We start from the raw sequence: 22,687 nt of genomic DNA, 5'->3' as shown, positions 1-22,687 counted from the left end.
TGGTAAAACCCCATCTCTACTAAAAACACACAAAAAAATTAGCTGGGCCTGGTGACACATGCCTGTAATCCCAGCTACTCTGAGACAGGAGAATCACTTGAACCCAGTAGGTAGAGGTTGCAGTGAGCCAAGATCGAGCCACTGGACTCCAGCCTGGGTGACAAGAGACTCTGTCTCAAAAAAAATAAAAAAATAAAAATATATATATATATATATATATGAATAAATAAATAAACACATGTACACTTCCACCACCATCCATCCAATCTTCACCTGCAAGGACTTGAATCCGCTCCACACCTGATGGTGGTCTTGTTAACTTAGAACGATAAAATGGCACAGCCTGGTGCACCTGACATTCTGAGAAAGCTATAAATACCACAAGAGGGGAAAGCTGTGCCAAGAGCACAGGGGAATGGGGTAGAATGGGAGGTGAAATCCATAAAGATGTCAATTACCAAAGATGCTCCTGCCCCAGTTTTACCACTCAGCATGCAGGCTACACGGTGCATCTGTCTCCCTGTCTGCAGCAGAGTCACTGAGGGCAGATTAACAGCATCCATCATGGTCCAAGCAAGGCCTCCTAGCAGATGACTTTGGTGAAAAGGCAAAACATCTTCCAGCAGATTCACAGAGGAAGACAATGAACGCTTTCCCAAAATCCAGTCTACAGGGTGGAACTCTCCAGCCTCACCAGGCAAGCTTCTGGACAGTCCTGAACAAATATTCAGGCTGTTACATGGAGACGCAGTCCTGAGTGGAAATTAAATGCTAACAGCAGGTACCTTAAGGGTGAACAGACCCTAGAGTCCAGAGATCAAACCACAGACATCAAAAAAGGGAGACCCAGAGAGCCCAAGGCACTGCCCCAAAGGTACACAGCAGCTAATTAGTGGGAAAACTCACAAAAGAGATGCAGGGGTCAGCCTAGCCAACATGGTGAAACCCCATCTCTACTAAAAATAAAAAAAATTAGCTGGGCATAGTAGTGCATGCCTGTAATCCCAGCTACGTGGGAGACTGGGGCAGGAGAATCACTTGAACCCAGGAGTCGGAGGTTGCTTTGAGCCAAGATAGAAGGTTGCTGTGAGACGAGATCGCACCACTACACTCCAGTCTGGGCGACAGAGCAAGACTCCGTCTCAAAACAAACGAACAAAAAAGAGATGCAGGGGTACAGCCCAGGATGAACACATTCCTCCAGAGAAAGCTCCCCTCCCTCCCAGGTAAGTCCTACCGCCATTGTTCCCGAAAACTTTTTCTCCACTTGGCCTTTGACCCGACAATCTCCTCTTAAAACAAATTCTACAAATACAGTGGAAAAGGAGCAGAGGCAACATGACTGCACTGAGCATTGCGTGCTGTACCCAAATCACTCAAGCGTCTGCGGACGGAGGACTGGTCTAAGAATACCTTACAGTCATATGGCCGGACACGGTGACTCACACCTGTAATCCCAGCACTTTGGGAGGCCAAGGGGGATAGACTGCTTGAGCCCAGGAGTTTGAGTGTACTGTGAACTGTGATCATGTCGGAGCACTCCAGCCTTGGTGACAAAGCGAGACCCTGTCTCTGAAAAAAAGCTTTTTAATTAAAAAAATTTTAAAGCTCTTTAAAAAGATTAAAAAGCTCCTGGCAACATGGTGAAACCCCGTCTCTACAAAAAATACAAAAATTAGGCTGTAGGTGATGGCTCACACCTATAATCTCAGCACTTTGGGAGGTGGAGGCAGGCGGATCACCTGAGGTCAGGAATTCGAGACCAGACTGGCCAACATGGTGAATCCCCATCTCTACTAAAAATACAAAAAATTAGGCCGGGCACGGTGGCTCACGCCTGTAATCCCAGCACTTTGGGAGGCCGAGGCGGGTGGATCACGAGGTCAAGAGATCGAGACCATCCTGGTCAACTTGGTGAAACCCCGTCTCTACTAAAAATACAAAAACATTAGCTGGGCATGGTGGCGCGTGCCTGTAATCCCAGCTACTCAGGAGGTTGAGGCAGGAGAATTGCCTGAACCCAGGAGGCGGAGGTTGCGGTGAGCCGAGATCGCGCCATTGCACTCCAGCCTGAGTAACAAGAGTGAAACTCCGTCTCAAAAAAAAAAAAAAAAAAATTAGCTGGATGTGGTGGCACACACCTATAGTCCCAGCTACTCAGGAGGCTGAGGCAGGAGAATAGATTGAGCCTGGGAGGCAAAGGTTGCAGTGAGCCAAGATCGCACCATTGCACTGCAGCCTAGGCAACAGAGCAAGACTCCATCTCAAAAATAATAAATAATAAATTAAGTCTATCCAGCACCATTAACGGACCCATATTCCTCCCCAAAAAGAATTAATATACACATCAATGTTTGGGTAAATATGGAATATTCCTGGATGAACACAAAAGTACAACAGACCTCAACTTGGGGACTACTGGTTACCTTGGCAGGAGAGCCTGCAGGGAGTCCAGGGAAGGATTATTTTCAACTCTATACCCTTGTGTACTGTATTTATCATGTGCCTGGATGACACTAGGAAAATAAAGAAAATTGGCCAGGTGCGGTGGCTCACCCCTGTAATCCAGTACCTTGGGAGGCTGAGGCGAGCAGATCACTTGAGGTCAGGAGTTCGAGACCAGCCTGGCCAAGATGGTGAAACCCTGTCTCTACTAAAAATACAAAAATTAGCCAGGTATGGTGGTGCACACCTGTAGTCCCAACTACTAGGGATGAGGCGGGAGAACCGCTTGAAGCCAGGAGGCAGAGGTTGCAAAATGGGAAGAGAGCAGGAGAAAGGGAGCAGACTAGAAGATTTTGTTTAAAGTCCATGACAGTGATCCAGGGACCCTCCAACAGGCACACTGTATACAGGAGGGCAGCTGCTTGGGTCATGGGCCATAACTTACTTCCCCTTTGCAAAGGTGTCCTCAGTTCCAATGATTAAAAACTTCAGGTTCCCCAGAAAATGATAAAGTCCCTCTTGACCATTAAAATTCTTTAATTTAACGGGGAAAAAGGAAAAAAAATCACTAGAGATTAATACACTTGTATGCATAGTTGGCAAGGGAATTTAGCCCAAGCACACCAGGAAACAAAAGGGGAAACTGAGGTTCTGCTCAGCAACGGGTGTGGGGACCTGGGTCCTCGCCCAAGGAGGCCCACATCTGAGAGTATTCCGAACCTTCCGGTTTCAGCAAAACATAAAAACCCCAATTCTGTTCGCTGTTACAAACACATCAATTCCCCCTGGAGTTGATGAGAGTTCGGTGGTTGTATCGAAGGGGTCAAAATTTGATAGCTTCCAAACAACAAACCCATCAGTCAACAGCAGGGGCTTTCAATGAAGGCTCATAGGGAGAAAAATTGGGAAATGCCTGCTGGATTCAGTATCCTTTGGAAGGATCAGACAACAGGGTGGCATTATGACATAAATGCCCCCCACTCCAGTGGGGGCTGGGCCTCTGGTGATGATGAACTGGTGGGTGTACACCTGGCTGTAGCCATGGTAACCAGGCTGCCATAAGGACCTTTTCCAGAAAGCTGAGTCAATTTTTTCTACTTTAATGATTTAATTCTGACAAGGACACATTGCTTAGCGCGTTTCATCTATAAACTTGGAACAATGACAAACAGCCACTGTCGACTGAATCACTGGGAAATGATTCACCCTGAATCTGAAAGACTTTTCTTTGGCCTTCTCTGAGGGAGTAGGACCTGTGACCCCAACAGGCTGGCTCACTCACAACCCTGTGCCTCCCACCCATCCCCCAGAAATAAGTGGTTCTGAACGAGTTAACGTGGGTGAGGGAGGAGTGCAGCCTTGTGGAGAGGGCAGAGCAGTGACTCAGGAAAACAGCTTGGCATGGGGCGGAAAGCAGCAGAATTTTCCCCTCCTTGTGATATTTCACTGCAGTTGTAATAATATGGGAAGGTCTACTGGGTATGAAGAAGCAGGCATGAGCCACTGCACCCGGCCTCATGCCGAGGTGGGCAGATAACAAGGTCAGGAGTTTGAGACCAGCCTGGCCAAAATGGTGAAACTCTGTCTCTACTAAAAATCCAAAAATTAGTTGAGCATGGTGGTAGGTGCCTGTAATCCCAGATACTCAAGAGGCTGAGGCAGGAAAATTGCTTGAACCTGAGAGGCAGAGGTTGCAGTGAGCCGAGATCATGCCATTGCACTCCAGCCTGGGCAACAGAGCGAGACTCCATCTCAAAAAACAAAAAAAGGAACCAAGCATGTGAGGAGATCCTTCCCAAATCTGTGTCTTATGATCCAATAGAGGTCATCCTGGAACTCAGCACTCCCTGGAAGTCTTTTGATTTAAAGGACATCTTACTTCAAGATAACTCAGGCCCATAGCTTTCCTGAGCCAAGAGTATTAAGAGCTAAGAGTTTCAGCCAGGCGTGAAGCCTCATGTGTAATCCCAGCACTTTGCGAGGCAAGGTGGGCGGATTGCCTGGGGTCAGGAGTTCGAGACCAGTCTGGCCAACATGGTAAAAATCCGTCTCTGTTAAAAATACAAAAAAAAAAATTAGCTAGACGAGTGGTGTGCGCCTGTAGTCCCAGCTACTTGGGAGTCTGAGGCAGGGGAATCACTTGAACCAGGAAGGTGGAGGTTGCAGTGAGCCGAGATCGAGCCACTGCACTCCAGAGTGGGTGACAGAGTGAGACTGTCTCAAATAAAAAAAAGAGCTAAGAGTTTCTTTCATTATATATGATATTCTAGGCACTATTCAAAATGCCTTTCCTGTAGTTCTCACTAAGTCACTTGCCTGAGCACAAAGTTACCAAGGAGCAGTGCTGGGATTTGAACCCAGACAGTGAGACTCTGAGGGCCTGCGCCTAACCTCTGCAGCACATGGCCTTGCACTAAGAGGACCTTGTCTTCAGCTCTGAAGCAAGAGGACTCCCTAGTTTAGGGTCTATGATTTAAGAGTATACTCTCATTTTGCCTTTTTCCCCCCTGAACTGCAGATGGAAGTATGGGGGTGGGGAAGGTCCAACAAACAGTTCCAGGAACTGGGAGAAGATGGAAAATCGTTTGCGTCATTCACTGATGACAGCGTTCTCTCGAAGGCAGTCCCCACGAAGCACATTCACCTCCCCATCTCCAAGCAGTGGCACCAGCCCCTGAAATAGGCTGGGGGCTCCTTGGTCATCTCACCTCCCCCTTTCCAGCCTCCATCAAGGCTAGGCCTCCCCAGTAGGCCACATCAGGTATCCCTGACCCCACTCCCGCCCCACCCCCACATCCGGCGCCTGAGTCACAGCACATGCTGTTCTCCAGAGGCTAGGAAATGACACACCATTACAGGGAATTGTCTCCTCCCTCAAGGGAAAGGGCCGCAGCTGAAAGGCCCGGAGCTTCTTGTGTTTTTGTGGGTGTTAAATTTCCTTAATGATGTCGACAGCAAGCCTGCTGGGGCCTGAACAAAAGCTTGGTCCACAGGCCAAACAGGCATGGCAGGCCACAGGAGTAGGGCAACCGACCATGTGCTTAGCTGGGTCCAGGGCAAACCAGGACACATAGGTCAAGGGCGCATGCTCTGATGGACCAAGGTTGCAAATGAGAGAGGCAGAATTGCCACAGTGGTGGGGAATCAGCTCTCTGGTGTCAAAACGCCTTCCCACCTGGCTGTGTTCTCCCCAGCAATGTGACTTTAAAAAGGCTACTCAACCTCCCTGTGCCTCTGTTCTTCTTTAAGATGGACATAATGTACCTTGTAAAGTTATGAAGTCAATGAGTTAATTCATGTAAAGCTCTTAGTATGATACCCAGCAAATCGCAAGCACCCATTCGATGCTAACTAATTTTTTTAACCAATCACTACTCCTCCTTTTCTTGGTTCTCTTCCACCTCCTCCCCCACCATCACCCCCACTCCGAAAACATAGCTTGCTTTCTGCAAGGAGCATGTTAAATCAATCCCACAAGTTCAAAACTATGGAAAACGCCAGCCTGTGTAGACTGGAGACCAGCATCAGCCCAGGACATGATTTCTGCCTTTCAATCAGACTGAAAATGCCAGCTTTCCTCCAGGAACTGTGAAGGCGAGGTCAGAAGCAGAGGCCTGCGCGGCAGCACTCTGCGTGATCACCCGGCCTCTCCCTGGCCTACTTCAAACGTGACCACACACGGCTGCTCTCCCAGAAGCAGCAAAGCAGAGCACGGTTAATCACTTCAAAGCGTTTCCCAAAGACGCAGAGCAGGTACCCAAACAGGCCTCCCTTCCCCAGGAATCTTCTGGGCCCTCCCCAACGAGTAATTACATCATAAAGAGACAAAAGTCCGGAATTTCCTCCTGACAGAGAACAGAAGAAATCGGGAGCAAAGGTTGGGGGTGGGGAGGAGGCAAAATTGTCCTCACAGCAGAGAATGCCTAAGCCAGGAGGAACTTGTAAATCAAAACCGCTCGCGTTAGCAAATGTTTATTTCCTCCAAAGCTGACCATCTCTTAGACCCGCAGAAACTTGAGGACCGGTCTACACCCGGCTGACTTGGGCCTGCCACAGCTGCTGGGTGAGCCCACTCCTCCACAGGACTGCACTGGCCTGAGCTGTGCTTCTAATGAATCTCTGCAAACGAACAGGAACTTTTGCTCCGGAGCCGGGACGGGGAGGGCTGGAATGGAAATGAGGCAGTGGAATGAAAGGTCACTCTCAACTTGGGGAAAATGGCATTTCACCAAGAACATCAAGTCCCTTGGAGGCAAAACGAGCGAGGGGCAGGGAACGCCGAGAGAAGGCACTTACCTGCCATTGAGAAAGAGCGGCTGCTCAGAGGGCCTAGCCTCTCTTGTTCAAAAGAGAACAGAGGCTCACCCACAGCAGACATTCCTGCTTCCGGATCCTCAGCGGCCTCTCCCAGGGGGAGGAGGAAGAAGCAAAGAGAACAGGCTAAGAGTCACCACTTACCAGGCCAGCCCTGGTCTTGTACACATTAGGTCGTCCGGCGGGGCAAGGACACTGTCACCTCTTTGCAATCAGGCAGTCTGAAGCCCAGCGACTTGCCTTCATGTCCCCAGGCTTTCGGCTGTAATTTATCACCCTCGACAGCAGCTCGACTGAGCTGAAAGTCTTCGGTGCTCTGCACCGAAGAGCCATTTATTTCGTGGGATTGTGAATAAACACGAGGAACTGCAGTGGTTCTGCTGGCCGAGGTGACAATATCAGAAGGGAGCCTGGGGGGAGGGAGACAGCTGTGGTTTGCATTTTGAAGGCGTTTTAATATTTTTTGTAATTGTTTCCAGTTCTCTTTAGTTCTGATGCCCCTCTCCTAGAAACGAGAAAACCCATCTTTCATACTCGAGGTACAATCCTTTCGCACTAGACACAGCCTCCTCCACCCCTCTCTCAATAATGCAGAAGTGGTGATTAAAGGGCACATTCATATGTAAAAGGCGAACTTCCAAACTCGCCTGGCAGGACAGAAATTGCTTCAATCTACGGAAAAGAGGCTGATTTACAAATGAATTCAGTGTTTAGCCCTCAACAACTAGAGGCAATTGCAACCGCGGCCCTTTCTCCTCCCCAGCTGGGATGAGGCCCTCTGGAAAAACGACAACATCGCAACAGGAATTTCCTGGATCGAGAATGCCAAGTCCTTTCACATTTTACCAAGGCAGGGCCCCAACTCCCTACGAGAAAGCACTGCCCACCACCCACCCCCTCGGCAGGCCCAGGCTCGGAGGGCTCCCTCCAACATGTGTACATAGTTGAGGCCCTTCAAACTCGACCGGAACACCACAAAGAATGTGGAGAAACCGGTTGCCTTTGGCCTTTACATTGTGGCTGGCTGAGGAGCTGATTCTGGTGGCTGACACCCATTGGCACTATTGATCCGGCCCGGGCCTGGCTTGGGTTCTGAAAATTGCCGGTGCTGGTGGCTTCCAAACTGCAACGGGGAATCGCGGCGTCAGAGGGCAATTCAGAAATGAAAGTCAGCTCTGTGCTGGCAGCTCAGAAGTGGGTTGGGAGAAGAAAAGGGAAATCAGCTTCAGAAAGGGGACAGATGCAGGAAGAGCACCGATGCTAACCAAACAAGGTGCCCCACCTGCCTGGGGCCGTTATCTCTAAAAGCCACCTAAAGAAGGCAAAATTCTCTATTGAAACACCAGGGATGAAGGGCCAGGCCCTCCACAGCCACCTTTTCACATTCCTTGGGGAAGCCAAGAGTTCAGACCCAACATGTCACCCAAATTACCCTGGACAGCCACCATGCGAAGATGCTGTGACTGGGTACGGTGGCACACGCCAATAATCCTAGCGCTTTGGGAGGCCGAGGTGGGCAGATCATCTGTGGTCAGGAGTTCAAGACCAGCCTGGCCAACATGATGAAATTAAAAATACAAAAATTAGCGGGGGTGTGGTGGTGCACACCTGTGGTCCCAGCAACTTAGGAGACTGAGGCAGAAGAATCGCTTGAATACAGGAGGCTGGAGTGCTGTGAGCCGAAATTGTGCCACTGCACTCCAGCCTGGGCAACAGCGCGAGACTCCATCTCATAAATAAATAAATCAACGTAAAGATGCTTAACATCACTCAGATAGTAGTGGGGTGATTCTAAGAACAGTCCTATTGCTTACAGGGCTCAGGGGTGCAAAGGACAGATGGGGTAGCCACTGCGGCAGGGCTTTGTAGAAAAGCCAGACAGGAAGCAACATCAATGCCCATATGCAAAACATGATACAGCCATCAAATGGAATAAAGAAGAAATCCTGTCTGCATGGACAGTTATGGTCCAAAATCTAAGTAAAAGAGACCAGAAGTAGAACCAGGGTGAACGTTTGGTCTATGAGGCTTCTGGGTTTGCAGAGACCCAGGAAACCCAGTAAACACTGGACTCCTCTGAATCAGTCCTGATCATGATTACATACTTAACAAAAGGGTTTTGTTGCTGTTGTTTTTGAGACAAGAGTCTCGCACTGTCGCCTGGGCTGGAGTACAGTTGTGTGATCTGGGCTCACTGCAACCTCCACCTCCTGGGTTCAAGCAATTCTCCTGCCTCAGCCTCCCAAGTAGCTGGGGTTATAGGCACCCACCACCACGCCCAGCTAATTTTTTGTATTTTTTTAGTAGAGACAGGGTTTCACTATATTGGCCAGGCTGTTCTCAAACTCCTGACCTCGTGATCCTCCCACCTCGGCCTCACAAAGTGCTGGGATTACAGGTGTGAGCCACAGCCCCTGGCCTACGAAGGTATTTTTTAATGGCTTTGGGGAAACTGGATGATAATGACAATATTTATGGAAAACTCACTGCATGCTAGGTACTGCCCAGCCAGAGATGAGGTCTGTATCCCTGGCACCCAGCATCCAGCAGAAGCTCAGCACGTGCCCTCACCATCAAACAAACACTTTTTAGGGGCTCAGATGTTTAGAACAGTGGAAAGCACTGGTTCTCAACCAGCACACTCAGGGGACATCTGGCACTGTCTGGGGACAGACACACTGGGCGAAGGGCATGTACTGGGTAGAGGTCTAGGATGCTGCTAAACATCCTGCAATGCACCGGACAGCCCCATAACAAAGAATGATCAGGCCCAAAAGTCAACAGTGCCAAGGCTGAGAAATCCTGATGGAAAGAAACATCAGTGAGCTACCAGGCAGGTCTCACCTTATGTAAATACACCACCCACAGAGGCGTCTGTATTCACTACGAAAGAAAATGATTCGTAATGTTTCACCTGGTGGCCCTGGCTTCAGACTTCAAAGTGAAGAAAACAATGGGACCAGTCAGTCAACAGTCACTAGGCAACTACTAGACAACTGGGCTACTAGCAAAACTGTCCCAGGAAGGCCTCTGACCTGATGGAAGGACAGCTAGAAACACAGTAGTGACAGCTACGTTTTTTGTTTTTTGTTTTTTGGTTTTTTTTTGAGTCAGAGCCTCACTCTGTCACCCATACTGGAGTGCCATGGCATGGTCTCGGTTCACTGCAACCTCTGCCTCCCAAGTTCAAGTGATTCTCCTGCTTCAGCCTCCCAAGCAGCTAGGATTACAGGTGCCTGCCACCATGCCTGCCTAATTTTTATATTTTTAGCAGAGACAGGGTTTCACCATGTTGGCCAGGCTGGTCTCGAACTCCTGACCTTCTGATCCGCCACCTCAGCCTCCCAAAGTGCTGGGATTACAGGCATGAGCCACTGCGCCCGGCCATAACAGCTACCTTTTATCGAGCACTTATTATCTGGGAGTCACTATTATAAATACAAATACCAATTTATTCAAAACTCAAAACTCATCACACTTTTTTTTTTCTTTTTTTTTTTTGGAGACAGAGTATCACTCTGTCACCCAGGCTGGAGTGCAGGTATGTACTGTGTGGGCATGTACAGAGCTCCTGAGTGGCACGATCTCAGCCCACTGCAACCTCAGCCTCCTGGGCTCAGGATATCCTCCTGTCTCAGCCTCCCAAGAAGCTAGGACCACAGGCACAAGCCACCATGCCCGGCTAATTTCTGTACTTGTAGTTGAGACAGGGTCTCACCATGTTGCCCAGACTGGTCTCAAACTCCTGGGCTCAAGCATCCCTTCCACCTCAGCCTTCCAAAGCGTTGGAATTATAGATGTCAGCTACCTCGCCTAGCCTGTCCATTTCACTGATAAGGCAACTAAAGTCCAGAGAAAAACAGGCCATGGTAAAGTGGCTATTAAGTAGAGAATGACAGAGAAACTGATTACAGATGGACAAACCACTGAACAGGAGTCTGTGAATACATACATGTTGTTAGGGTAGACCGGGAAATATTTCTCTATTTCCTTTGCAGAAGAGTTTCACGTGGTTCACAGCTATTATTTATTGAGAAGCTACAAACTGTCCCAAGAATCCCAAGAGGTTGGGATGGCATTTCTGCACCCATTTTATAGGTAAGACTCAAAGAGGCAAAGTTATTTTGCCTCTTTGGCAAACGGATCGATACTGCACGCCCCACTGCCATCACGGCTGGGTTCCACTCCAAAGCCCTTCAGTGTACAGGTCAATGTTTCTCCTAGGCTCAAGAGTGCCACCTGGGAATTCTCCATCACAAAGGGCGTGCTTGGCATTGGCCAATGTCAACATGGCACTGTCTTTCAGTGTGTGGGACTACTAGGGCTGAGTCCAAGTTCTGGTATGTGCCAGCTGTGTGACCTTGGGCAAGTTACTCAGCCTCTCTGTGACTTGTCATTCAGCTAGAATTACTAGACTCAATAGACTCTTCCCAAAAGGGTTGTTAGGATTAAATGAGATAATGCATACAAAGTGAAAGGCATCTGGCACACAAAGCCTTTAACATACTTTATTACTATTACACTCCTAGGGGGAAGGAGGAGCCAGGGCACAGAAAAAGGCAATAACTGAGAAATTTCAAACTCATTTCCCCCAATCTTTTTTTTTTTTTTTTTTTGGAGACAGGGTCTCTCTCTCTCTCTCTCTCTCTATCTCTCTCGGCCAGGCTGGAGTACAGTGGCACAATCATGGCTCACTGCAGCCTCAACCTTCCAGGTTCAAGTGATCCTCCCCCTTCAGCCTCCCAAGTAGCTAGGACCACAGGCATGCACTATCACACCCTGCTAATTTTTTATTTTTGTAGAGATGGGATCTCCCAGCTTCGAACTCCTGAGCTCAAGTGATCCTCACATCTCAGCCTCTCAAAGTGCTAGGATGACAGGCATGAGCTCTTGCACCAGGCCCCCAAATCTTTTTGGATCTTCACCAGACTACCCCTTCCAAGCCTTTGTGGGTTTTTTTGTTTTTTTTGAGACAGAGTCTCGCTCTGTCACCTAGACTGGACTGCAAGGCACATTCTGGGCTCACCGCAACCTCTGCCTCCTGAGTTCAAGCAATTCTCCTGCCTCAGCCTCCCAAGTAGCTGGGATTACAGGTGCACACCACCACGCCTGGCTACAAGCCTGTTTTTAAAAAGGGTTCACCCTGGAGAAACACAAAGGTTCAGGGTAAATCCTCTCAGGCTGTCATGAGTTCAACTAGGCCAGGCTCAAAATCCCTCCAGGGCTCAGAGCTTCCTTGCAGATCAAAGCAGAATTTGTCAGGTGGCCCATAATCCCAGTCCCACCACATCCCCACTGACCTTCCCCCAGGACTCCAATTGCATTCCCCTCTCCACTCAAAAGAGGCTCATCAAGGCAGGGAGAGAACTGGTCCCGGCTCACATGGCTGTGTGTCTTTCAACAGGTTATTTCACCTCTCTGAGCCCCAGAAACCTAGTTGTCTGCCAAGTGTTATTAAGAATGCCAAGGCCGGGCGTGGTGACTCACACCTGTAATCCCAGCACTTTGGGAGGCCAAGGAGGGGGGATCATGAGGTCAGGAGTTCGAGAGCAGCCTGACCAACATGGTGAAACCCCTTGTCTCTATTTAAAAAAAAAAAAAAAAAAAAAGCCAAACCTTTGCCAGGTGCAGTGGCTAACGCCTGTAATCCCAACACTTTGGGAGGCTGAAATGGGCAGATCACCTGAAGTCAGGAGACTGTGACCAGCCTGGCCAACATGGTGAAACCCCATCACTACTAAACACACAAATATTAGCCAGGTGCGGTGGTGGGTCCCTGTAATCCCAGCTAATCAAGAGGCTAAGGCAGGAGAATCACTTAAACCCGGGAAGTGGAGGCTACAGTGAGCCAAGATCATGCCACTACACTCCAGCCTGGGTGACAGAGTGAAACTTCGTCTTAAAGAAGAAAAAAAAAAGCCAAACTCTGTGGGGTGAGGATGAAGGTGGCTACATGACGCCTGGCACATAACGAGTACACTGCAAAAGGATGTTCCCTCCCTGACCATCCTGTTCATGTTCAGTCCCACCTTCACGGGTGCCATCTTGATCCAAGCCCCATGTCTATTCACTGGTTGGTCTCCTTCCTCACCTGCCTCTCTATAGCAGCCTTCTTAAAACCTAAATACCTTTTTTTTTTTTACATAGATGGAGGTGGCTGGCTCCTCCATCTATAATGTTCTATGCCCAATCCTCTCCATGGCTGCCACTTCAGCTTTTGGCTCACCTCCCCAGAGAGGCCTTCTCTGACCAGCCCCGGCCTCCAGCCTTCAGCCTCCTTGTTATATAATCCTGAAGTTGTTTCTTTCCCTGTATTACAGTCATATATAACTGAAAATTATTATTGTGTGTGTGTGTGTGTGTGTGTGTGTGTGTGTGTGTGACAGAGGTTCGCTCTTGTTGCCCAGGCTGGAGTACAATGGCGTGATCTTGGCTCGCTGCAACCTCTGCCTCCTGGGTTCAAGCGATTCTCCTGCCTCAGCCTCCCGAGTAGCTGGGATTACAGGCGCCTGCCACCACGCCTGGCTAATTTTTGTATTTTTAGTAGAGACGGGGTTTCACCAGGCTGGTCTCAAACTTCTGACCTCAGGCACCGTGTCTCACACCTGTAATCCCAGCACTTGAGGAGGCTAAGGCAGACAGATCCCTTGAAGTCAGGAGTTTGAGATCAGTTCTAGCCAACATGGTAAAACTCTGTCTCTACTAAGAATACAAAAATATTAGCCAGATGTGGTGGTGCACACCTATTGTCCCAGCTACTCAGGAGGCTGAGGCAGGAGAATTGTTTAAACCTAGGAGGCAGATGTTGCATTGAGCAGAGATTGAGCCACTACACTCCAGCCTGGCTGGCAAAGCGAGACTCAAAAAAAAGAAAAGAAAAATCACAAGATCCTTCCAAATAGGGCCCCCTATTTCCACATAGAACAATCCTCCCGGCTGCCCTGTTTGGGTAAAACTCTAGATTCCCTGTTCGCTAAGGTCTCCATTATTCTTTACTTTCGGATAATTAAATCTATAATTTATTATTTTTTCTGTCACCCAGGCTTGAGTGCAGTGGTGCAATCATGGCTCCCTGCAGCCTTGACCTCCTGGGCTCCAGCGATCCTCCACCCTCAGTCTCCCAAGTAGCTGGGACTACAGGTGTGTGCCACCAAGCTCAGCAAATATATATACATATATATATATATATATATTTTTTTTTTTTTTTTGTAGAGACAGAGGTCTCACTATGTTGCCCAGGCTGGTCTTGAACTCCTGGGCTCAAGTGATTCTCCTACCTTGGCCTCCCAAAATGTTGGGACTACAGGAGTGAGCTACCATGCCTAGCCTAGATCATTAAATCTAACCTTGAAAGGCCCTTAAAGGATGTAACAGGACAGGAGAAGCAGGTGGCCAGGTCCTAAAAAGTTCAACCCCATTACAGGTATTACATAAGCTTTTTAACATTTTTATAAGCATCGAGAGGGTAGTATAGACAAAACATATCAAACTGTTATCACTGGTTACCCGGCAAGAGAAGATTTTTAGCTTTTTCTTTGTATACACTGGTTTGTTGTCAAGGGGATACACTGATTTTTATCGTATCAAAGGAAAATCCAATAATCCTTAACACCCCTACCCTACCCCACATAAAGTTAATTAGGTTTTTTGTTTGTTTTTTTTTTGAGACTGTGTCTCACTCTGTTGCCCAAGCTGGAGTAAAAAGGCACAATCTCAGCTCACTGCAAACTCTGCCTCCCAGATTCAGGTGATTCTCGTGCCTCAGCCTTCTGAGCAGGTGGGACTACAGGTGCTCGCCACCACACTCGACTGATTTTTGTATTTTTAGTAGAGACGGGGTTTTCACCATGTTGGCCAGGCTGGTCTTGAACTCCTGACCTCAGGAAATCCACCCACTTCTGCCTCCCAAAGTGCTGGGATTACAGGCGTGAGCCACCATGCCCGGCCAAGTTAACTAGTTGAAAGTTCTTGGAAGAGATCCTTTATTCACAATGAATTTAATGAGCAGCTGCTATGAAATGCCAGTCCCCTGTTAGTCTAAAGAGGTGAGTTATTTGGTCTATCAGTCTACAAGAGACACACGGGTAAATGAGTAATGACGATAAAGCCTGCTTACGGCTAGAGGGAGGACGGCCAGCTCTCTGGCATATCCCGTGGCACTTACCCCAGTCAGGCCCAGGTGCCAAGGGGCCTGGCAAAAGGGGAGTTTAGCAGGGCATGGGTAAAAAACACCAATTTGGGAAGACGGAAAGAGGACTGAGGTCTCTGCAAAACTTTTCAAAGAACAGGCAGGCCCAGGAGGCAATGATCAAGCAAAACTTCAACGCTTTTTTTTTTTTTTTTTTTTTTTAAATAGAGATGGGGTTTCACCATGTTGGTCAGGCTGTTCTCCAACTCCTGACCTCAGGTGATCCACCCACCTCAGCCTCCCAAAGTGCTAGGATTACAGGCATGAGCCACCACGCCCGGCCAAAACTTCAACTCAATAATCATACATGGAACATACTCAGTGCTGTGTTCCCTGGTGAGGTAGCTTCACCTACGGCATTCAGCACAGCACCCACAACAAATCCATTAATCTACTAAGGCTATGGAACAATGTGATCCAATCAAGCTTGCTCGAATGATGTCAATGTTCTCGATCTGTTCTGTATCAGTGCTGTCTAGTAACAGCAGGCGCAAACCACCTGTGGCTGTCGAGCACTTGACACATGGCCAGAGCAGCTAAGGAATGAATTTTATTTTATTTGTTTTTGTTTTTTATTTTTTATTTTAAAAAAAAAGACGGGGTTTCACCATGTTGGTCAGGCTGGTCTTGAACTCCTGACCTCAGGTGATCCGCCCACCTTGGCCTCAAAAGTGCTTGGATTACAGGCGTGAGCCACCATGCCCGGTTGCTCTGGTTGCCCAGGCTGGAGTGCAATGGCGCAATCTCAGCTCATCGAAACCTCTGCCTCCCGAGTAGCTGGGATAACAGACATGCGCCACCATACCCGGCTAATTTTGTATTTGTAATAGTGACAGGGTTTCTCCATGTTGGTCAGGCTGGTCTTGAACTCCCGACCTCAGGTGATCCGCCTGCCTCGGCCACCCAAAGTGCTGGGATTATAGGCGTGAGCCACACCCCCAGGCTTGTTAGTGTAAATTTAAAGAGCCATGAACAGCTAGTGGCTACTGTGTTGGAAGGCACAGCTGCAGAAGCTTAATATTAAGACAAAGGAGCATGCCTGGCAGGCGAGCAGGAGGCTGCGGAATCATCCACCCAACCTGATTTGCCTCTAGGGACTGGGTTGTAGAATTCAAGGCACCTGATGCACAGAAATGTGAATATGGATTTGCCTTTCCTTCCTCCTTTAATCTAGCTTGGCAATTCTTAACCCTTTAGAATTTCTGATCAAAGCTGACTACTTTCATGGGCAATTTAAGGTACTTTGAAGAGTGATTTTTGACTTTGGAACCTAAAAGAACTTCTCTGTGGGAGATGTGCAAATAAAGGGTTCAGGGAAAGAGAGGGCTTGGGTCTCCATGGACACGGGGTCTGTCTGGAAGGCAGTACCGACTGTGTCTCAGTAAGGTGCACATCACAGGACTCTCACAGGGCGGGGCAGGCTGTCCAGGGGAGACAGGTGCTGCAGGGCCCTGCAGTGCAATGGCAAGATCATAGCTCACTGCAGCCTCTACCTCCTGGGCTCAAGTCATCTTCCCACCTCGGCTTCCCAAGTAGCTAGCTGGGTCTGCAGAGACCACCGTGCCTGGCTTTTTTTTTTTTTTTTTTTTTTAGAAACGTGGTCTTGCCACTTTGCCCAGGCCAGTCTTGAACTCCTGGGCTCAAGTAATCCTCCTGCCTCAGCTTCCCAATGTGCTGGATTACAGGCGTGAGACACCATGCCTTTAAGACTGTGTTCTTAAGGAGCCATTGCAAATTTAAAGGAGAGGGGGACAATCTGACTTATATTTTAGAAGGTGCCCACTAGAAGTGATACTAATGTCAGGAAGGAAAGAAACCAGAGGGAAGGAGCCATTTCAAAGAGTACTATGTCCCTAGAGGGAAAAGAAAGACAGGCTACCAGTCGCTTTACAGGGAACAGACACTAGAGCTGGGTAATTACTTCCAGGCACTGGATTAATGCTGAAAACAAAGCCATCCTCTCTAGCCGAAAGGCTGCTTTTACTTCAGTCTCTAGGACAGAAGTTCTACCCATCTGATAGACAGAGCGAAGTCATTTGTTAATTCAAAAAAATATTTATTATGCGCTCACCAGCAGCAGGCTTGGGGGTAATAAAACAGGATAAGCAAAAACAAAGGCAGGACTCATCCTCATTTTGAGCTTTAAAATGATGGGGAGTAAGGAGAGGAGGAGAGGAGAGAACCTTCAAAGTATGAGCAACAGCCCTGAGGCCACAGATGGCTCTTTCATGGATCTGCACAATGTGGCTAGAGTACAGAGGAGGAACATCGAGAGAAAGGAGAGTAGCAGGATGGGCAGGGGCCAGCACAGGAGGGTTTGGGGATTGTGAATCTTCATACTAACAGCCAAGGAGAAAACACTTGAGAGTTTAAAGTTGGAAGGGACAGCCCAGATGATGTTCCTTTCAAAAGACTGGAAGGGTGGGGCAGATGGAGACAGGGAGAACAGCTACAAGGCCACTGGAGTTCAATGGTGATAGGCTGGTTGCAGAGGAGTAATATTTAGGATACGATACTGCAAGAAAATGACACAAAAGGGTAAAGAACAGAAGAATGAGGAATGAGTCCATATCCCTGGGGGTGAAGATGTGAAATCTCTCGTGGACATCTTGAGTTCGAGACGCCCATGAATAGGTAGGGAGGTCAGGTAGGCAGCGGGCCCTCTCCACCGGCACTCAGAAGGAATCTACGTTGGAAACATAAACGTCTGAGTCATAAGGCTGAAGATGTGGGCAGGATCACCCAGAGAGCGGACATGCTAGGGGAGACAAGGATAAGGCCAAGCTTTCAGTGACTCCACCATTTAATGGCCAGAGGAGAAAAGGTGCCAGGGAAATAGGAAAATCAGAACTGTGGTGGCAAAGGAGGCAAAGGAAGAGTGTCCACAAGAATGATCAGCCTTGTCTGCAGAGACAGCGCAGCAGATGAGGACAGAAAACCTCCCCAGGAAAAGGCAGCATGGAGTCTCCAGGAAGCTCAGTGGGGATGTGAATACAGAAAGTCAGGATGGAAGCCACACTGGAGCTGGCAGGACAAAGATATGAATACACACTCTTCTAAGAAGTTTAGCTTGCTGGGCGTGGTGGCTCATGCCTATAATCCCAGCACTTTGGGAAGCCGAGGCAGGCAGATCACGAGGTCAGGAGTTCGAGACCAGCCTGAGCGACATGGAGAAACCCCATCTCTACTAAAAATACAAAAATTAGTCAACGTGGTGATGTGCACCTGTAGTCCCAGCTACTCAGGGGGCTGAGGCAGGAGAATCGCTTGAACCCGGGAGGCAGAGGTCGCAGTGAGCCAATATCTCACCACTGCACTCCAGCCTGGGCAACAGAGTGATACTCCATCTCAAAAAAAAAAAAGAAGTTTGGCTTGAAGAAGAGGATAGAAATAGGGGAGTCGCTAGTAGGAAAGATGTGGGGGTCAAGACAGCAGACAGGGGAGCCAAGTGCCTTTAAAAGTCTGTAAGTCTGAGCGTGGTGGCTCATACCTATAATCCCAGTACACTGGGAGGCCAAGGCAGGAGGATCGCTTGAGCCCTTGAATTGCAGACCAGCCTGGGCAACATAGCAAGACCCTGTCTCTACAAAAATATTGAAGAATTAGGCATGGTGGCATATGCAGGTGGTCCCAGTTACTTAAGAGGCTAAAATGACAGGATCGCTTGAGGCCACGAGTTCACAGCTGCAGTGAGCCAGAATCATGCCACTGTACTCCAGTCTGGGCAAGAGCGAGCCCCCATCTCAAAAAAAAGAAATAAATATAGCACGAAAAAATTAAAATATGTATATTCTTCAAAAGGTAAACAGTTACTCTATGACCCCACAATTTCACTGTTAAATCTATACCCAAGAGAAATGAAAATACGTCATCTCTGCACAAAAACTCAGACACGAACACTCACGGCAGCATTATCCCTACTAGCCAGAAAGTGGACACAACTCAAACGTCCATCAACACATCAACAGATAAACGAAGTGCGGCATATCCATCCAATGGAGCATTATGCAGTCATAAGAGGAGCTACACATGCTCCTCAACTCCCGATGCAGTTACAGATGATAAACCCACAAACTGAAAGTACCATAGAGTCAAAAATGAGGCCAGGCACAGTGGTTCACGCCTGTAATCCCAGCACTTCAGGAGGCTGAGGCCAGAGGATCACTTGAGTCCAAAAGTTCCAGACCAGCCTGGGCAACACAGTGAGACACTTGTGTCTACAAAACATATACATATATATGGGGAGGGGTGGAAAGAAAGAGAGAGAGAGAGATAAAAGACACATACATTTAAGCCAGACACAGTGGTACACTCCTATAGTCCTAGCTACTCCAGAGGATCCCTTGAGGCCACCACCGTGCTCCAGCCTGGGCAACACCATGAGACCCCATTAGAACACAAGGGAGGCAGCACTTTGGGAGGCCGAGGGGGGCAGATCACTTGAGATCAGAAGTTTGAGACCAGCCTGGCCAACATGGTGAAACCCCGTCTCTACTAAAAAAATACAAAAATTAGCTGGGCCTGATAGTGCTCACCTGTAGTCCCAGCTACTCGGGAGGCTGAGGCAGGAGAATCACTTGAACCAGGAGGCAGAGGGGTGCAGTGAGCCAAGATTGCGCCACTGCACTCCAGCCTGGGTGACAAAGCAAAAAAAGAAAAAGGAAATTAAGGGAGGGAATAAGGAAGGAAGGGATGGAAGGGGGGGAAAGGAAGGAAGGAAGGAAGGAGGGAAGGAGGGAGGGAGGAAGGGAGGGAAGCAGGAAAGGAAGGAAGGAAGGAAGGAAGGAAGGAAGGAAGGAAGGAAGGAAGGAAGGAAGGAAGGAAGGAAAGGATCTAATATACTTAACCTAGAAAACATCATAGCTTAGCCTAGCCTACCTTAAATGTGCTCAGAACACTTACAGTTAGGCAAAATCATCTAATACAAAGCCTACTGTATAATCAAGTGTTGACTATCTCATGTTATAGAATATCACACTGAAAGTGAAACAGGATGGTCATATACATTGTTTACCCTCGTGATCATGTGGCTGACTGGGAGGTGCCTGGCACCCCAAGAGAGTCTCGTACTGATGCTAGTCCTAGAAAAGATCAAAAATCCAAAATGCCAAGTACTGTTTGTTCTGAGTGTACCACTTCCACACCATTGTAAGTCACGGACTGTCTGTACTGATGATCTATGCTACAAGAATGTGGATAAGCCTTGAAAACATTATTCTAAGTGAACGAACTCAGACCAAAAGGTCACATACTGTATGACTGCATTTATATGAAATGTCTAGCATAAGCAAATCCACAGGAACCGAAAGTAGACTGGTACTTGCCAGGCACTGGGGTAAGGGGGAATGGGAAGTGGCTGCTAATGAATATGAAGTTTCTTATTGGGGGTGATGAAAATCTAAAACTGATTGTAGTATTGGCTGCACAACTCTGTGAAAATATATTAAAATCCATCAAAATGGCCAGGCGCAATAGCTCACGCCTGTAATCCCAAAACTTTGGGAGGCAGAGGCAGGTGGATCATGAGGTCAGGAGTTCAAGACCAGCCTGGCCAACATGGTGAAGCCTCATTTTTAATGAAAATACAAAAATTGCCAGGCGTGGTAGCAGGCGCCTGTAATCCCAGCTATTCAAGAGACTGAGGCAGGAGAATCACTTGAACCCAGGAGGTGGAGGTTGCAGTAAGCTGAGATCGCGCCACAGCGCTCCAGCCTGGGCAACAGAGTAAGACTCCAAATAAAAAAAAAAAAAAAAAAATTAAACTATTCACTTAAACTGGAGAATTGGGCCAGGCATGGTGGCTCACACCAGTATTCCCAGCACTTTGGGAGGCCAAGACAGGAAGATCATCTGAGCCCGGGAGTTCGAGACCAGCCTGGACAGCACAGTGAAACCTCATCTTCACAAAAAATATATAAATTATCCAGTGGGGGTAGTGCACGCCTGTAATCCCAGCTACTTGAGAGGTTGAAGTGGGAGGATCATTTGAACCAAGAAATCGAAGCTACGGTGAGCCGAGACAGCACCATTGCAATCCAGCTTGGTGACGGCGAGAGACTGCCCCAAACAAACAAGTATGGTAGGAGAATTTCATGTCAATAAAGGTGTTTTTACTTTTATTTTTTTAAAGTACTGGATCTCTACATTCCCAGGAAAGCTTGGGATAGGTAAGGGGAGTCACAGGAAGTTGAAGGGGGCTTATAGCATTGCACTCACACACCCCTACAGGCCATGACACCTGGTCTTCCCAAACTGACCACCTCAAGTCATCAGTAAAGGATCCACTACCAATGAAGAACAATGAAAGAAGGACGATTTTAAACTATCCAGCAATAAAAAGGCCTCAGCCCTGATACGTTTATTCTACAGGTGTTTAGAGAGGAAAAAAGAAGAGACGGTTCTTTTTAAACTAAGCTTGAAACGGTCGATTTTAGATCACAGTCTTCTAGAATAATAATAGTCACATAAACATATAACGTGGGTCATGCTTCAAAAATGGGGCAAACACAAGGTTTGGACGAGTGAACCACAAAGCTAAATTGCACAGACACTGCCGACAGGATTCCATGAACAGATGCTCAGTAGAGACGATGCTGGCCAAGAGAAGGTAGAAGATTTCTCATTTGCAAAACCATAATCAGACATCTTCAGAGTTCTGGGATATTTTAGACCTTGTTAGGAGAGGAACAATCTGGTAGTCATCTAACTCACAAATAAATTCTTTCCACTGCACAGTACATGGATGGCACTTGGGCTGTCGGAGATAGAGAGGAGCCAAAATACAGTTAAAAATACGAATGCTCATTTTTTGAAAGAAAAATTCTCAGCACTTCTGCATCGCGCTGTGATTTAAAAGTGTTTGTGGTTATATTTTCCGAAAGAGTTTCCTTGAAAAATGACAGAAGGTCTCTATCTCACAGCCGTCCTCATAAACAATCCCTTTGTGAAAGTCTTAATTTACATACAACAGTGAGAACAAGGATCCTGTGCTAATTAAGGTCTGGGGCTGGTTAGCAAATTGCTATAATTGTATATTCTCTAGCATCCTGTCTCTGAAAACATATCCATACCCCGGCAGATCTCAGCAAGAATGATACTGTTCAAGATTTTAATATCTTGGGCTTCCGCTGCATCTGTGCGTGTTTCCAAGTCGTTCATTCCCTTGTGCCGGTGACATTACACAGACATTTTTAAAAATGGTTTCAGCTTTGGCAGGCTGGCATCCACACACCACAAGCATTACCACAAAACGCACACATGGCAGGATCAAGACGCAAGCAGCCCAAACAGGGGAGCCTTTGTATGGAGACGTGAATTCAACCCACGGAGTACATCATTTTTCAGGCTGCAAATCCCTGGCCTTCAAGGGACTTGTTCTGACTCATGCAAGGTGTGGCCAAATTCTGCAGTGAACTGTGCCATGACCAGTCTCACATAGGGAATGCAAAATGACAGCCCTCGGCTTCTTCTGACCCGGAAGTGTGATTTGCTGGGTTCACACATGATCTTTAGAGAAGCCAGTCTACATAGACCACGTTTCTAAATCAGGCAGTTTCACAGGGGAAAAGAAAATCCCAGCTGGCAACAGTGGTTGAGCCATCCTGCTGGTCAGCAATCAGATGGAGTCACCCTCCCCACTTTGGCACACTCTCCCATTCACCAAAGCTTCCCTTCCCCCCTGCATCCCCAGATGCCAGCTACAATCACTGATCTACCTCCTGGTCCCTTCAGGCATTTGAC

At 47.9% G+C, this 22,687-nt stretch overlaps 2 protein-coding genes across 20 annotated transcripts in view; one reads left to right on the top strand and one right to left on the bottom strand.

The window, feature by feature from the left end:
- Positions 1–22,687, bottom strand: part of ZMYND8 (zinc finger MYND-type containing 8) — a 138,187-nt gene that overhangs the window by 98,572 nt on the left and 16,928 nt on the right. The window lies entirely within an intron of this gene.
- On the top strand, positions 6,386–8,321 carry LOC116540210. The gene is given in 3 exon segments (XM_032263610.1): positions 6,386–6,477; positions 6,480–6,503; positions 6,506–8,321. Coding segments are annotated over 3 exon segments (567 nt in total). The 5' UTR covers positions 6,386–6,413; the 3' UTR covers positions 6,985–8,321.

Source organism: Sapajus apella, unplaced genomic scaffold (genome assembly GCF_009761245.1).
Source record: "Sapajus apella isolate SASKATOON/1434 unplaced genomic scaffold, GSC_monkey_1.0 scaffold137, whole genome shotgun sequence".
NCBI classification, from domain to species: domain Eukaryota; kingdom Metazoa; phylum Chordata; class Mammalia; order Primates; family Cebidae; genus Sapajus; species Sapajus apella.
Note: the sequence above shows the minus strand (reverse complement) of the source record. Positions and strands in the feature narration are given on the sequence as shown.